This window comes from Myodes glareolus, chromosome 21 (genome assembly GCF_982192425.1).
Source record: "Myodes glareolus chromosome 21, mMyoGla1.1, whole genome shotgun sequence".
Classification (NCBI taxonomy): domain Eukaryota; kingdom Metazoa; phylum Chordata; class Mammalia; order Rodentia; family Cricetidae; genus Myodes; species Myodes glareolus.
The window spans coordinates 35,332,757-35,350,083 of NC_142046.1; the positions used below are offsets into that span (position 1 = coordinate 35,332,757).

At 39.7% G+C, this 17,327-nt stretch overlaps 1 protein-coding gene across 6 annotated transcripts in view; it reads right to left on the reverse strand.

Annotated features, from left to right (window-relative positions):
• Positions 1 to 2,554: 2,554 nt before the first annotated feature.
• The window catches only part of Cacnb4 (calcium voltage-gated channel auxiliary subunit beta 4), a 265,879-nt gene continuing 251,106 nt past the window's right edge, over positions 2,555 to 17,327 (reverse strand). For all 6 annotated transcript variants that reach the window (XM_085681129.2, XM_048425900.3, XM_048425901.3 and 3 more), the window contains 2 exons: positions 11,453 to 11,638; positions 2,555 to 8,930 (listed from right to left, as the gene is read on the reverse strand). In XM_085681129.2, the coding sequence (XP_085537255.1) occupies positions 8,670 to 8,930; positions 11,453 to 11,638 (447 nt within the window). In that variant the 3' untranslated portion in view covers positions 2,555 to 8,669. The remainder of the gene's footprint in view (positions 8,931 to 11,452; positions 11,639 to 17,327) is intronic.

The following is a 17,327-nucleotide window of genomic DNA, read 5'->3' on the forward strand; positions in this document are numbered from 1 at the left end:
TCCATAAAAGTAAACAAAAGGCAGAAGCGGCTTCATCTTTTCCTAGTCTCTTTAACTTTGATTTTTAAAAACGAAGAAGGGAAGGAAAAAGGTAGAGATGGGGAAACGTGGAATACTTGCGAAAGGCCCCTGGAGCTGTTCCCGTTCCCATCTCATCCACAACAGCCACAAGAAATGAAGCCCTGGACCTCTCCACCAGACTCCTCCTAGCCATGTACTGGAAAAGGGAGTGCTTCGTCGTCTTTAGATGCTTGTGTCCAAATACTAGTCTTCGAGATATTCGTAAAGGAGAATAAAATCATTAGACTAGTCTGTACATTTAGAGCATTAAATCTGGATTATTTAATAGCCTGTAGGCTTTTTAGAAAAAGTGATGTTTGCATAACTGGCTTACATGAACTCTTTAGTATTTTCATTCTCATCCAGTGTAGGCAACGCTTTAGCAACTCTTGAGACATTTTTACAAACTCCCACACATCTTTGGCAACTTATTAATGGATGCCAGACCCATAGTTACTTGTGAAGTTAGGATTTCATGTTTTAGAACTCTATTCCAGAAATGGTCTTAGAATATTTTCCAAGTGCCCCTCACAAGAAAAGGGAGATGGGTTTGGCTACTAGCATTTTCACTAATTTTAATAGATAAAATACAAAATTGGTACTGTAAATATAACTGGGAAACTTTGATAAGGGTTGTCAAATGGTTTCTCATAAATATTCTATCAGTTTTTAAGTCATGAGCAAAATGCCACAAAAGACTTCTGCTTTAAGATATGAGAATGTAAAACATCTGCTTTACCATTCTACTCTTAATAAGCAGAGCACTGGATACAACACAAGCAAACAGCTGTTTCTAGATACTGGAAAACAGACTCTGGGTTGTGGTCCCTGACTAAAGAGAAACGGTGAGCGTAATCAGAGCCCTGTATCTCTGCCCTAGCAAAAACATTTCTCAGCTAACTTTAGAGGGTGGACAGCCAAGTAAGAGCAGGATGGTCCCTTACCACAAAGACACTGCTCTGTGTCCCCATAGTTAGGGAAGCTGAAATTAAGGAAATAGAGTCACCGAGAGAAGGAAGAAAGAAAATCTACACAAATTGGACCAGGAAACCATTGAGTCTTCGGCGCCACATGGCTCGTATAGGATGAAACCCTAGGTAGTTGCCTAGGAACAATTTCTAGGGGGAAAACACACCAGGATTATTGCAAAATAATCCCAAGATAGTTGTTTCAAGGGTTGGGAGTCATTAATGTAAAGTGATCCCTTCAGTCAGAGAAAACTCACAAGTAGGACATTTAGTAGATGCCTGGGTGCTAAGTTGTATAAGCCCCAACTAAGACCAGCCTTAAAGGAGCCTGACAGAGGATAAACTTTAGACAACTGAGCAACTGCCTGTTGAAAGAAGTTTGATGTTTCACAAAGGAATACAAGAAGTGGACATCACTAATAAACCACAAGGTAAATCTAATGGTCATGCAACAAAGCTATGACAGTAACAGATCTGAACACAGGGACGCTGAGTAACTCGTAGTTAGTTATTGCTGGAAGGCAGTGGTTAGAGTCCACAGTGAACTCACCATGCTGACGAGCACGAGTTATGTGAAAAGATGAGATTTCTCCCTACAGCCCAGTGGAAGCGTGCTAAAGACAAGCGAGGTAGTTTCAAGCATACACCATGTTAACGCAACAGCAAGGAACTGTCGTTTCCCAGTTGGGAGTTTCAGATTGTCGATTGACTGTTGGGGTGGTCTTAGGTAAGACCCCTCCAATAACAAAATTATTCACACAGCCAACACCTTGTATTTGCACGCCGCTTTGTGTGCTTTGTTTTATTACTTAGCTGGAGGATGTTTGGGGTGGGTGGGTGTGAGCGCGCGCGTGTTTAAATACTTCTGAGAAGCAAGTGACATGGAGCCTTTGGTTTTCTTAACTGTAGCTGGGTCTGTTAATCTGTACTCTGCCTGCTTTTTCAGGGAGCTCACATGAATTAAATGTGCTAAACTTTGTGGACTAACTTGGCAATAATACATCACTGCGCGATTCTCATTCTACTAACGTCTTGCATATTTCCTTTGAGCTTCTTGTCCACCACAGTGGGATGAAAATCAAATTCCAATCCTGATAATAGAACACAGGCAACAGACACCGGGGTATGTGCGTGTGTCCAGTCACAATGTCTACCCCAATCACAGAAGTCCAGAGCTGTCATTCTGGAAACTTCTGGCAATTGCCACACTAACCATTTAATGGTGTCTTGAGAAATTAAGGGTTACCTAGTATATTTTCTGTATCCAGCCTTACTTCACACATTTTTTTTTCTGGTATATTCCACACGTGTGTGCAATTTGTACATCCTCTCCACTACAACATTCTTTTGTGATAACTCAGAATCTAACAGAATAATCAGGAAATAGTCACTTCATTGAATCTTTTTTTTCTTTACAGAGTAAATGTATAGATTTATTTTCCATTAAAAGCTACAGGAATATTCTTTGTGATGTCTGGCATTTCCTCCGTACATTTCCAGAATATAAATGAGAGGTAGAATGCTGGTTTCAGTGTTTTTTTTTTAATTTATTATATAAAAGAAAAAAAATGAATGCAGTTTTTTGTACACATTTAAATTCCATAAAACAAATCCATAGAAATTAGGATACTGTATGCATGCACTCTGCATTTTCTTTGTTAAATGTCTTTGTTCACAAAAATAACACCACATGTTTTTATTTGAAGCCACTAAAGCAGAGGAACAAAGCATGCAGCACATATACATTTGCATAGTGAATTTTACCCAGCATGCCTTGCAGAACGCTATGCATACCTATATAACAAAAATGAAAGGGACAAATTATTAAAATAAATAACCAAAATAAAAGGAAAGTTATTTGACAAAGGCATTTTCCCCACCACATCAGCAGAGACATAGGAATAGCCTGGGATTATCAACAGCCCTCAGAATAGGGGGAATCTTTTTATATCATTTTACCATAATTATTTTTAGTGTGTTTCCTATTAACAATGTTATTTTTATTCCCTCCCACCTCTTAAAAATACAGCTAATGGCGTTAACTTATGCTTCAAATAATATCAAGTACAAAACAAAACAAAGAATCCCTACTTACTATTTTTCCATGGGGACATTTTACTGATCTCTAACTTGAGGCTGGGAAAAACATAAACTTTCAAACATCCAAAGCCCAGAGGAGCCCGTGAGCTCAACTGTGTGCCATTTGTTACCAAAGGAGGAGAAACAAGAACAGAAAGTATAGTAATATAGTATGAGTCTTAACACAAAATAAAATTTGTATGTTTTATGTGAGGAAAAAATAAGTAAGTTACACTCACAGATTGGAGGCTATGAAATAAATTGCTGGCAAACACCAAGCAGCAAAGTTACAAAGATGAGAGATAAAATAAATATGCTAAAACACAGAACCAAATCTACATACTTCTAAAAAGAGGACTGCCAAATTTAACAGTGGGTTTTGTTGTAAGTTTGTGCTATAACAAATGTGCTTCTTTCTCCTCAATCTATTTTCATTTATTGGCAAAATATATATATATTATAATTTTGTACTGTACAATATATATTTTTGCTACATTATTTTTCTACTGCTAATGCAGAAGTAACAACATAAGTTTATTTTGGCAATAAAATGCTTTCATTTTAATAACATCCCAGAAAATATTGTAAGGCATATAAAAAATAGTATGCAACGATATAGCGTTAATGACCCCGCGTCGGTAATATCCCTGTGCATACGGAATTCACACTGATCTCGGTGAAGTGTGTGAAGTGGCATGCGAGTAGGGCAAGAAAGGCCCCTGCATAAATATAGATACAGCCATTTTTTGGGAGATTGAAGTGTTCAAAATATAACTCAGAATGCTCGAAAAGCTAGAGGCCTGTTACTGTCAGCTCCCAGTTCCCATTTTAACTCTTTACAACTTTCAAGCAAGGATCCCTTAAACTATTTTGAATTCATTGGTGACATTTTCTTCCCTCTCTGTGTGAACATTTTACATCCACCAAAAAATTATATGGAAAATTATAACTCCCCAAAGCTCAGCACTTTTCCCTCTTATTTATATGTATTTATGGCAAGTGGGAGCCACAGCCCTTAATTAAGATTATCTGATGAGATACTTTCTAATCGCCTCATAATATACTTTCATAACATGCAGCATTTGGTATTAAATTACCTACAAGTAGATAAAAAAAAATGCTATCAGAGGATGCATTTCATTGGAGAAAGGCTCTTTTAACACAAGAAGAAATCTTGAAGATTTATTTCTGAATGCTGTGGCTATCTGCCCAAATGAGCTAGTTTTGCTATTTGATTAAGTAGATTTCTTAACTCAACAAGAAGTTATTCTTTATGTCCATCTAACAGCTTTTACATTGATTGGTTTAATCATCATTATCATTGCAAAGAGAAGGACTAGTGGATGCCACATAGACACAGCTGAAGTAGTTAACCTAGTTAACAGTTACAGTGTTGACAATGTTTAAAGAAATAAGGGATTAATAAAACAGATTTTGTTACATAATTTCCTGTAAAGTTTTCACTCGTGGTTATTCAAGGATGAGTTTTCTATAATTAAAAAGTGTAACACTGTCACGAAAGACAAAGGCAAATATAAAGGAATAAGGGTTACAGAAGCATTTATTTGAAACATTGATAAGACCTTTGTTCCTATTACATGAGAGTTCTAGACAGTGCAGATCCACACCCAGTAAGTGGCTACAACACACCCTTGGTGCCCACACAAGGCGAGGATCAACCAGCTCCGCCTTTAAACAGCAGGTCTCTGGAGTTCTCTTCCTTGGACCTACAGGACACACTTTGCACACAGAGGTAGTTCCTTTCAGTTTGCTTTGTTTCCTAGGATGGCTTCTTCTTAAATTAAACTCACTTCATGATAAGTCATAAATCAATTCCAAGAAAACCTTACTAAACATGGAAAGGAAATCATGGTGAAAGCATTTGAAAACCATGGAAAATCTAAAGGGCAGCTGTATCTCAACACCTTTAAGCATTAACTGCGGCAAAGCTGTCAGAACAAGCGCTCTATGACCAGGACGTTTCCCTTTACAGGCAGACTGTTTCTCTAGAGAAGAGGTAGTACACATATCATTAGAGAGGGCAGTTTGTATGTTGGTATTGTGTTCTTATGTTTTTAGCAAATAGCAAAATAAAATTATATAAGAAAATATACTAGCTTGCAAATTAAGGTTGCCTAGAACATTCTTAACTGACATACTGTCTCCATATCTTGCTCATTTAAAGAGCTGAAGATGGTAAGCTTCTTTTGCCAGTTTCCTTATCTTCATTCCCCTTTTGCTTTCCCCATTCTTCTATTATGAAATTTAAGGCCCCCACACAAAAGACAAGTTCAAGTATGCAGGTATGAAGAGGTTAACATTCTAAAAATACATTTTTGCAAATAACAATAATAAATTGGAGTAAATAACACACTATTTAAAGTAGAACTACTTGTTGTCTCAATTTGTTTCAGACTTTAAAACTCATTCCATTAAGGATGAAATGCAACGATTTGAATAGTCACACCATTCAGACTCTTTTTAGGAAAACCATGCCTCTAATTGCTAGCAATCCAAATCTCCCCATTAGAGCGATATAAAGATGAGAGCAAATCATCAGTCATTTATAAACACCACTAGGCTTTGTTTTAAGTGTTAGCATAGACAAGGTAACAGTGTTGATTGTGATATTGGAGTAACATTGTAGCCTTGGGAATAAACACAAGGACCTACAAATTGCATCTTTTCCTTTCCCAGGGCTACATGTCCACAGAGTTGGACGAGGCTGCAGTATTACTGATGATAAGAAACCACAGAATTCTAACATGATTTATTCTGTAAGTCAAAACAGCCTCCAATGATGCAGAAATAGTTCTCTTGCTTGTCATAATTTGCCATTTTGAGTGAAATGAATTCAAACAAAGTAATTGTGGAGTTTGTTAGAGGTTCTTGGTATATTGCACAAAAGTAAAACTTTTTATTCGGTACATATCTGGATTTCTGTCATTTACACAAGCAACTCTGAGCATTTAAAAGGAAAGTAGTCAGATCTCTTCTTCTTTTGGAGGAGAGAAACTTATAGGAGGAAGATGAAAGATATGCTGAATTAAAATGAAATAGTAAATACATCCATCAAAAATATACATTTTACCCTTTTCAATGTTATTAGCTTTTGGATAAGACTGCAAAGCAAAATAGGTACACACTTTTGATGGTGAATGATGGATGGGTTTTGTGTACAGATTAAATGGGCCTCCCTCTTTCAGCATGACAGGGAAGAGCAAAACGGGGAAAAAGAAAGCCTGGAGAGGTTTGAAAAACAAGTGACTTTTCAAAGTTGAAAAAAATGGTACCTTTGTTGACTAGGAGATATATGTAAATGCTGTTACAGCTACCTGCCATAAAATATAAATATCTTAAAGTAGTTAAATGACCAGATTGCTAATGCTACTGCAGAAAAAGCTGAACAGCAGTCTATTCTAAATTTATACACCCGAGTGTACTCTCTGCAATTGAATGCTTTAATGCGCACAAACAAGAAACCAGTAAAGCATACAGGAAAATGTTTGGCTAATGTTTTCTCTCTCATGCAAATATGTGCTATACATGTAATAAATAGAGTTTGTTTGCTGGAGATTGCTCTTCTGTGCTCTAACAAAGTATTCAGTAATGGAAGATTATATGCTTAATAAGAGCCCAGTGAATACAGCTCTCTTAAATGTCTTAACAGAAAATTCTGGAAGCCTCGCTAGATGACAAAAGAGATGACAAGCCAGTATCAGATGTCGGCTTGTCCACTTTACTGAGGCCATGTTCAAATGTATCAAATGTGTGAGATTACTTACAAAATCTCAGGCAGCCTCATTATCAGGTAAGCAGGTACATAACGGGGTGCACACACAGTCAAGACAAGGGGAGGGCACATGAGGTCAATGGGACTAAGGATATGAATAACTGATCAAGAATATGAAACTTTTTCTCTCAATCAGGAAAATTAATGAACTGATAACATAGCTTTGAGGGCCTAGGTCTTGAAATTTTGGAGAAAAATAACAATATAAAGTTAATTGTACTTGTTTTCAAAAAATTGACTTCAAGGCATTTATTAGTAGAAAGAGGACTTTATGTCTATCTTCAGTTGGGATTTTAGAAAACACATGCATTGTGTCATTTTAGAAACAAGTCCTTTCATAAAGACATTTGTTTCTTGTATAAAAGAGTCAATTTCAATAATTTCTTGGATTAAAGTCTTCTTTAATCTTTAGGATATGGGTCTCCAATTCCAAACATACACTCATTGGAAATCTAAGGGCTGTTCACTAGCAATGAAACACAGCAGTCCCCAGATTCTCTAAGGCCCCGCATTAAAAACGCCTTACTTTTAGTGAACAAATATATTCTGAGTCTGTCAGGGTTTTTTTTTTCCTGCAAGGTTTTAATTCAGTGTTTTAACTTTTCCCAGTTAGTTTTTCTTGCGAAAACGTAACTTTCAGTACCAAATTTGAATATGTCCATGAAAAACAAACAAACAAAAAAGTTGTTAGTTTGATTTAAAAACTGTGGTGTATTGCTAAAACATCATTTATAGTCAAAGACAGAGACTGAGTGAAGTCGCTGGCAGAATTCCTGTGCCAGGGTCAGGTGTAGTGGCACAGATCATTTCCCATCTGGAGCCCACTGCCTTTGTCCCAGGAAGGCCTGGCCACATCTCTGCTATCTGACTTCAGATCTCCAGATGTGTGCAGTTGTACACAGAACGATTATAGAAGAAACAGCACCTCATTTCCCATGTCCTATACCTAGCCATGCTTGGGTTTCTCTTTATTATTCTCATTGCCAATAAACTCCTTTCCCCCTTATTTTTGTCAGCTTCGAACTGGCTAACAGTACTGACTGAACAGAAAGCAAAATAACTTTGACTACAACAGCTGTATCAGGAAAAATAAAAATATTAAAATCTGAGGCGATTACATAATTTCTGCATTAAGATTTCTGAGATTTTTTGGCACTATTAATACATTTGGTAAGTTTGAAAAGCCATTCTGGCAACATTAACATATTATTAAAATGTTTACACTTTCCAACTTGAAGTAGAAATTTAGCTTTCAGCAAATAAATACCACAGCTGGTTTTGGGTTTCTATTAGTATCTTGATTTTCTTATTGGGTTTTTTTTTTCTGATTTTTCAATTGATTTCAACATGCTCAAGTAGACTTTCCAGTCAATTCTCCCAAATTCCAACAGGAATTGGTTTATAAATTGGTTCCAACTGGAACTGGTCATTTGGAATTTCCTACACGGGAAATTGTTTTATATGTGCCTTGATAAGTACCCTAAATTACAAATTGATGTGTCTAAAATCTATGAAGAAAACAAAAGGTACTGTTATCATGTAAATGTAGCACTTAAAAATACCTAGATGACTGGGCATCGAATACCCATCTAGACTCAAGGGCATAATGTGTTTCTATTTAATTCTTGCCCCTTGGATCAAATGACAGCAGCCCACCGCGCAGCAGGCACCGTGCTGGGCTTTGCCAAATTAAGATGATTGATTTATCCTAGCAGTGCTATGGCAAATTGTCAACAGATGAGTAGTTTTGTTTGTCTGTTTCGGCAGCCTCAAAGCCTGTGTCGGGAGTCATGGCTGTATCCCCCCGGGGAGCCTCGGTTCCTATGGGGCTTGTAAGGGTCCTGGTACGCGTCGGGGTAATCTTCTTCCACCAGAGGGTAGTGATCCCGGCTGTGCTGGGAGCTGGAGGACAAGCGGTTCCTGCTCTTACGCGCCCTCTCGTTGTGGTAGTTTTCATCAGAGGTCATTAGGCTTCGTCTCTCTATGGGAGAATTCTCCGTCGAATGGTTGCTGGGCCTCATTCGCTGACTCTACAAATATCAGACAGTTCACTGGTTAGATCAGGGACACTTCGTTCACCTAAACGTGTTCATTCATGTGCAATAACAGGAGCTGTAAAACGGATACTAAACATCTGACCTAATAAAGCATTTTGATATACAAATATCCGCTTGGAGCACCTGGTCTTCTTTGGGACGCACCATCTATAGCCGCTTTATTACTGATAGTTTACGAATGTTAGTATATGATGCTGCAGGACTATACTTCCTGTTGAGACACAGAACTGAAAGTTGACTCTTAAATAGAACTTAATCTACTCACATAGGCTTAATACTTAATCATTCTCTCCTTCCATTGCAAAAAAAAAGAGTATTATTTTATTACTGGGGAATAAAATTTAGATAAGATCTATTATTTGATTTCTTTCATGAATTTATAAAAGTCTTCTTTCTTCTTAAAAAGTCACACACTTTACACTTAGCTCTAGATTGATGACCCTTATAGCCTAAAAAAAATTACTATCTGTACTACCCATTAAATAGTGCACTTGTTTCTGGATCTGACATGGATGTGAAACTTTCAGCAAAATTTTTTTCCAAAGGAATACACAGCATTGTGGGGCCAGCTAATTCAGGCCTTTATACACTCTTGCTTTCTTAACTGAGTTCTGCAAAAATAATCTTCAGATATAAACCAAATTCTTTGAATATTGTTAACCGAAATTAACATCTTAAGGGAGTTATTTGATGGTCCAGAATATGTTATCTGACTTTTTTTCTCTTATATTAGGAATACCTGTCTGTTTGTGTCTACCAGCTTAGGTAAGTCACATAGATTTTAGAGCAGAAACCTGATGTAAACAAGGGTCCAGGTACATCAGCTTCATACAGAAGGGAACTTATTCAGTGGGTCAGAGGTCATGCCATCAAACACCTGCGTTTACTTGGAGAAGTAGTCCACAGGATAAAGAGCACCACATTAACTCAATAATGCCGCAGGGAGAGCTGCTGCAGGTGGACAGTTGCAGGGTTATGTGTTATACACAAAGTGGAGCATTAGATCCCCCAATACTACAGAGTTTTCTGGGTCATACATCTATTCCCTTTATTGTCATCCAGAGCCAGCCAAAGCCAATGGGAATGTTGCAGTCAGACAGGCACACGGGAAGGAAAACAAGGCAAGAAATCGTGCTGGTGCATGCAGACACTCTGAACATTACCATCATCCATTTTCCATATCATTTCTAGGCTTAAAAGAAATGCATTTGTATGGCAGCTTTCCTGCTTACAGAGGCGCTGTCTGCAGCAGAGTAATGTAGTTATAATAGCATTTCAGAGAGTGCCATTTAGCTTAGAGTTAACTCTACAAAATCTTCAATTATGACTATCATTATAACCCATTAAAACAAAACCAGTCATGTCGCCAAGAGGCTCATTTGACTGCATGTTCCTCAGCTTGGGGTCTGGATCCATTCCAGCTCTTTGATAAATGGTAAATAATAATTAATGCAGAAAGGCAGGACTCATTTTATATCACAGTTTCTCTGGCATGCAACATCTAGTTCTGACTGAAGCCTCAGAGCAGCAGAAGAAGCGAGCTCCGACCTTCTTTGTGCTCCCCCTCCCTGCCCCCGATTCCCTACACTGACCAAGGCAGGCCCCTAGATCCTCCTGGAGAATGAGGATCTGTCACCATCTCCAAATTTGCTCACTCACTCTGTTTGTACAAGGTGGTGGGGGAGGCAGGGTCAGCAGTCTGTGGGACAAGAATAGTTAAGGGCAGCTAAAAGGCCTGTCTGCCCTGAAGAATCTTGCTTAGCTGTCTGTGGTGCCATGCAGAAGTTGTGAACAATTATGCTGACTAGACATTAAGTCTACTAGAGATGAACTGATCTCAGTAAAACACATGATCAATTCATAGCAACATTTTCCAGAACGGGAAACTTGTGGAGAGAGGGCAAGTTTTGTCAGTGTTAGGTAAGTACCAGCATAAGAGCTAGACTTCTTTAATTAAAGCAAATTTTAAGGTCTATTTATTTTATAAGTATAAACATTTAGCCTGCATGCATGTCTGGGCACCGCATATGTGCCAGGTGCCCATGGAGGTCAGATCCCCTGGAACTGGAATTACAGATGGTTGTGAGCTACTATATCAGTGCTGGGAACTGAACTAGGGTCCTCTGCGAGAAGAGAAAACATTCTTAGCTGCTGACCCATCTTTCCAGTATCCATTGTTTTTTAAAAAAATCCTATGTCCTTGCCAGGCAGTAATGGTACATGCCTTTAATCCCAGCACTCGAGAGGCAGGCGGATCTCTCTGATTTCGAGGCCAGCCTGGTCTACAAGAGCTAGTTCCAGGACTGGCTCCAAAGCTACAGAGAAACCCTGTCTCTAAAAACAAACAAAGGAACAAACAAAAATATTATGTCTTTTTCTCATGCTTCTTCAGATTAAGAACAATCAAAGTCTTCATCTTAATTAATTATATATTTGATGCTAAAAATAAAGTGGCAAAAGTTATAAACCAACCAACCCAACAAAAAATGCAGTACCTGTAATCCAGAGATTGCTGTGGGATATGGCGAAAGGGCTGTGGAGCCCACATTCCTCCCCAGCAATGGGGTCATGGGGGTGCTACTGCTTGTGTGGGTGGCACGCCAGTACGCCTCCAAGTACTCGCCCAGATGCTCGCAGGCATCCTCAAGCTGGTTCTCATCTAATATAACATCAAACATTTCCTGCAGATGACAAGAAAATCCATCATATTCCCACTGTAGGTTTTACTGAAAACCCCGCTGAAGGCAGAAGTACCATTCCTTACGTAGAATAGCAACTATTAAATATTTGGATCTTGTGGTCATTTGAATGCAATTGCCCCACCCCCCCAAATCTCACAGGGAATGGTACTATTAGGAGGTGTGGCTTTGTTGAAATGGGCATGGTCTTATTGGAGGAAGTGTGTCACTGTGGGGACAGGCTTTGAGGTTTCCTATGCTCAAGATACCGCCAAGTGTCTCAGTCGGCTTCCTATGGCCTGCATATCATCAAGATGTAGCCAGTACCATGTCTGCCTGCACAGCACTATGCTCCCCTCGGTGATGATAATGGACGGAACCTCTGATACTGTAAGCAAGAAAACCCAAATGAACGTTTTTCTTGTAAGAGTTGCTATGGTCATGGGGTCTCTTCACGGCAATAGAAACCCTGAGACAAACATTTCCTGATTTAAGAAGAAAAAAATGAGGCAAACATGCCAGTACTGAATAATGAGAAAACACACACATATTCACATTTTTGTCCATATATTCCTATACAGCTGAATTCCACCAATTTCAAAACACAAAAGAAACAAATTAATGATGACACTGAAAAAAGAGTTCTAAAAGTGACTGGAGCCACGAGCATGTCCTCGAAATAAATATTACGGTAACTGTGTTGAAGGTAATAACGAGTACACAGTTTATTTCCAGAATGCTCATGAAAATTAGTTTATCTGTCTCATGATAAAACAATAAGGAGAGAAAGCTTGGGATGGATATTAGAGAACATACAACCACGATGGCTGCTGCCATCTGATTGCTTTGTGAAATGGTTGAGAAGAAGATAGTTTAACTGGGGAAGGAAGATCCACACAAGCAGCAGCTGATGTCCATGTTTGTGTCCGTAAGAACTTTGCTCAACATTTACCTAAAAATGGGGAGCAGTTTTTGATCCCTCAAAGGGTGGAATGGTTCTTCTGTTATGGCAGAGTGATTGGGAATAAACTGAGGGTATACCCAATGCATAGGCTCCTCGGTGAGAAAGGCAGAGGGCCTTGGTGCCTCACCAAGAGAAAGCCATCCTAGAGTGACAAGCTGGCACATCCTGCAGAAGCGAGGGTGAGGAGCTAGCCGTCTCAGACCACCTTCACCACATTCCCCCTGCTTTTATGAACTCATTTTACCAAAATAAGAACTTCCAGTAGTAAGCCAAATGCATAGTTACTGCCACCAGCATTGACATTGCTGTGGTAACAAGAAAACATGGAGTTGGTAGTGTCCCAGCTGAAGCATTCTCCTCAGCGTTTAGAGCAAAGGATGCTTGAAGCTGTCATTACTATGTGAACTATCTCATCCCAAGTGTTTACTATTTAGTTTTGATGCTGAGGGTTGAACCCATGAACTCAGGAAAGCTAAACACATACTCTTCCACTGATCAGATTCCCCCAGTCTACTATTAAATGCTCACTGAATCAACCTTTGCAGACAAGTTTGTGCCTAACTGGAAAGGAATTTGAAGACCCTTAGCATGGGACTTGGAAAACTAGTGACTTCAGTCCACACTGCCTTGTTTGAAAAGACTTAACCAGGTCAACTTACACAGAAAAATGCTCACCAAGAACACTTATCAATATGATTTTCAATGCATATTTCATTAATTCATACAATATTTACTCAGCATTTATTTTGTTCCAGGATGTATGGGCATTCAGTGGCAAAGAAGTCTGACCTTACCCTGTGCTTGAGAGTCCTATGTACCATCTGGTTGGAGAGGCAGGGCTTGAAGTACCCAAATCCTTAATAATCCATGTTACACATAGACTAATTCAGAACTATGCAGAGATCAAGACAATAAAGCCTGGGGCTGTGGCTTAACATTCTCTACTTACAAAGAGGTCTAGAAAGACTTGCTGAACTTATTGGGAAGAGGAAATGACGGATAAAATAAAACAGGTAAAGAAGACCCTGGGGGTCACAAAATACAGAACACCTAGTACCTAAAGCTTTGGTTGCCAGAAACCCTCTCTGAAAATGTCACTTCCCACCAAGTAAACCAAAGAACTCTCTCTTGCCTTCAAAAACCTCTCCACCCATGGTTAGCACAGAGTTCAGCAAGTCACAAGATGAGACCTGACACCCATCCTCGATGCTCTGATACAAACTGTTTCTGCAGTGCCAACTTGAATAGAATAAGAACGACTACAGCCCCAAAGCACCCCAGGCTGACTATAAGGACAGACCTGGGAAGAGGAGAGTGGGCTGTGCTCACCGAAGGGCCCCTCTCCGCTCTGCCCAGCTCCGTTGATTCATTCTAAGCGGTGTGACTTAGAACCTGTTCATCCTATCGTTGCTGATACCCACTGTCAAATTTGATTACATAGGTCTCAATCATTAGTATGGGATTGTTTATTCCCACCAAGACATTAAAGGTCCGTTCTTAGATTGGAACGATCCTAACATTGTGTGTAGCTCCCTCTGTCACTTTGTCTCTCTTTCTCTCTCCCTCTCCCCGCCCCCCCCCCCCCCCCGCCGTGTCTGTGTGTTGCTATGCCCAGAACTCAGGGCTACCCACATTAGTCAAATGCTGTTGAGTAATCTTGAGCTACAACTCAATACAAATAGGTGATAGGAATGTAATAGTGGAAAAAAAGTAGTCTCTTCCATAAAGAGTTGACAAAATTGGACATGTTTATACAAAGAATAAAGCTGGATTCTTTTCTCTCACCACACAAGAAACCTAATCCAAAATGGAAAAAAAAATCGAACTCTTAAGCCTGAAACCATGAAATGACTATATGAAAACAAGGGAAATTCTTTAAGTCATTAGTGTAAGCAAGAAAAGAAATTAGATCGTAATCTAAATACACAGGCAACGCAAGTTGAAATAAACAAAGTGAGTTCACATGAAAGTGAGGAATGCCAGCACAGCAAAGCAGACGACAGGATGGAAAGACGACCTGTTGTTGAGGGAAGGAGCCTGCTGATGGCACACCGACATTCAGAATGCAGAAGGAACCAAAAAGGACGAACATCAAAAAACCAAGCAATCTTATTTTAAGACAGGCTAAAGAACTATATGGATACTTCTTAAAATGAAACATACAAATGGCCAACAAGCACATGACAAAAGCTCACTTTCACTAATTATAGGAGAAATGCAAATCTAACTACAACGAGTGTGGTATGTTGGCTCAAGCACACGCAAAGCTAAGGCAGAAGAATCACAAGTTCGAGTTCAGCCAGGCAAATCCCAGGTCAGCTTAGGTTGCAGAATGAAACTTTGTCTATAAGCAAACAGACAGAACGAGGGCTCAAGACATGGCTCTGCACTAAAGCATTTGCCTAGGATGTCCGAGGCTTGGGTTTGATTCTTAGCAACACAACAAAAATAACCACAGTTAACAGACCATCTCACTCCGGTTAGAATAGTTATTATAAAAACATAAGAAATAATGGAAACTCTTACATACTCCTGGTAAGAATGGACAGTAGTACAGTCATTACGGAAACGACCAGGGAGCCTCCTCATAAAAGTAGAAGTACCACATGGTCTGAGATGAAGTAGTTATATCTAGAAGGGACTTGCACCCCCAAGATGACTGCAGGACTATTCATAATAACCAAAATATAGAATCACCCTAGGTGCCTTATAATAAATATATGGGTAAAGAAAATGCAGTAAGTTACACAATAGAATACTATGTGGGTATGGGGAAGATGGGATGGTAGAGGTGTGTTGAGTAAGAGAATGTAGATGAGCAAGACACAACTTCTCATTTATGTAGGGAAGTCAAGAAGTCAGCCTCATAGAGAGCTGCTGAATAGACGGGAAAGGCAGGGGTCGGGAAAGATTTGGGAGAATAGAGACAAACTGAGAGGGAGGGAAGGGTGACGGGAGAATAGAGGTGGTCCCATGTTGCAGAAGAGCAGGTGAATGTGCGCAATGTACAGCTTATTGACAAATGGAGTGAAGCAATAATCTGTACAATTAATATTTGAAAAATAAAATAAAATAATTAAAAAAGCAAAGCTCAAAGCCGGACTGCAAGGTGTTGAGTGAGGTGTCCGTGGACTTGACTGTCCCCCACTACACTGTCACTATGGAAAGCACAATCAGCACACTGCTAATTACAAGGAATTTTAATAAAGCACGTCCCTTTGCCAATGGGTAGAGTATGCACACATCAGCACAGGGCTGTTTGCTCAAGCCTGATCAATTCTTGCTAAACGGTGGCTATATGGTCTAAATCGTTTGAAATGCTCCTAGGCTTTCAAAAGCACAACAAAAGCAAATTTCACCTTCTGAATGACGCCGATCTGAGTACTTGCTTCCAACCGGGAAGAATCTCACAGACTATGTGTCTTGACAATTTTTTTTTTTCTGTTTAGGAAATAACATAGCTGAATAGAGCAACTTACTCAAAAGACAGCAGGAAGGGGATTTTTTTTTTATAAAGTATGCAGCAAACTCAAAGAGAAATTCAAAGCGAAGCAACTCAATGAATTCTGCAAACCAGACTTTTTAAGGCTACATTTTAAAATGAATATGAAAGGCATGTCTAATCAGCTGCTTCCCGGGCAATGCAGAAAGCCCTAAGCCTGGAAAGCTGTTTAATCAGCGAAGTCCAAGGCAGGCAGTTAACAGTTTGCCCCTCTGCTATCAAGCCTGCGGTGACAGCCCGTGGTCATAGGGAACAGAGCAGGTCCAGAGAGCTACCACGCCGAACACCTCTGGCATCCCAGGACGGAGCTCTTTCTGCCGCCGAGGCATGTGGGATCCATGCAGCTGCTAAAGAAAGCGACCACTGGGTGAGCAGAGGAGCCGAAGCGGAACAGGAGGTGTGGGGAGCCGTTTTCTGGATATGCATTTTCAGAAATACCGAGAACAGAAGCACTGAGATTTCTGGATGGTGGAAACAGGCCTGACAGACACCCAGAGCCTGGCAAAGAGCAAGGCTGAAGAGAGACTGGAAACTGTTGAGGAGTTTTCAACAACTCCCTTGTTGAGGAGTTTCCCTGACTCAGAGACTGTGATGAAGCCAGAGAAGGAGCAAACTGAAGTGGTCGCTCTGGTTTTTACACAAGAAACCATAGTGTTCAGATTCTATATGAATAATGGAGTAAATTCCATTTGTTTATGTTCTTTCGGGAGGGAAAATATACAGAGAATGACTGGTAAATTTTCCTTAACGACTACAAAACACAAACTCCTCGTGTATCTTGTCCAACACATTTATCCAGGGAGTCGTAACTTACTATTTTTAACGCAAAGCTTAAAAGCCTTAGAAACTAATTATACAGTTAGTTTTACCTCCTTTTAATTTTAAATTAAATTTAATTTCTCACTTTATGTGCATGAGTGTTTTTGCCTGCATGTGTGCATACTCGGTGAGCAAAGAGATTAGGAGAGGCCATCAGATCCCCTGGAACTGGAATTACAGATGGTTGTGAGCTCCCATGTGGGTTCTGGGAGTTAAACCCCAGTCCACTAAAAGAGCAGCCAGTGCTCTTAACTGATAAACCATCTTTCCAGTCTCTTGAGCCTGGCAGTGGTGGCGCATACCTTTAATCCCAGCACTCAGGAGGCAGAGGCAGACGGATCTCTGTGAGTTCAAGGCCAGACTGGTCTAAAGAGTGAGTTCCAGGACATCTAGGGCTGTTACACAGA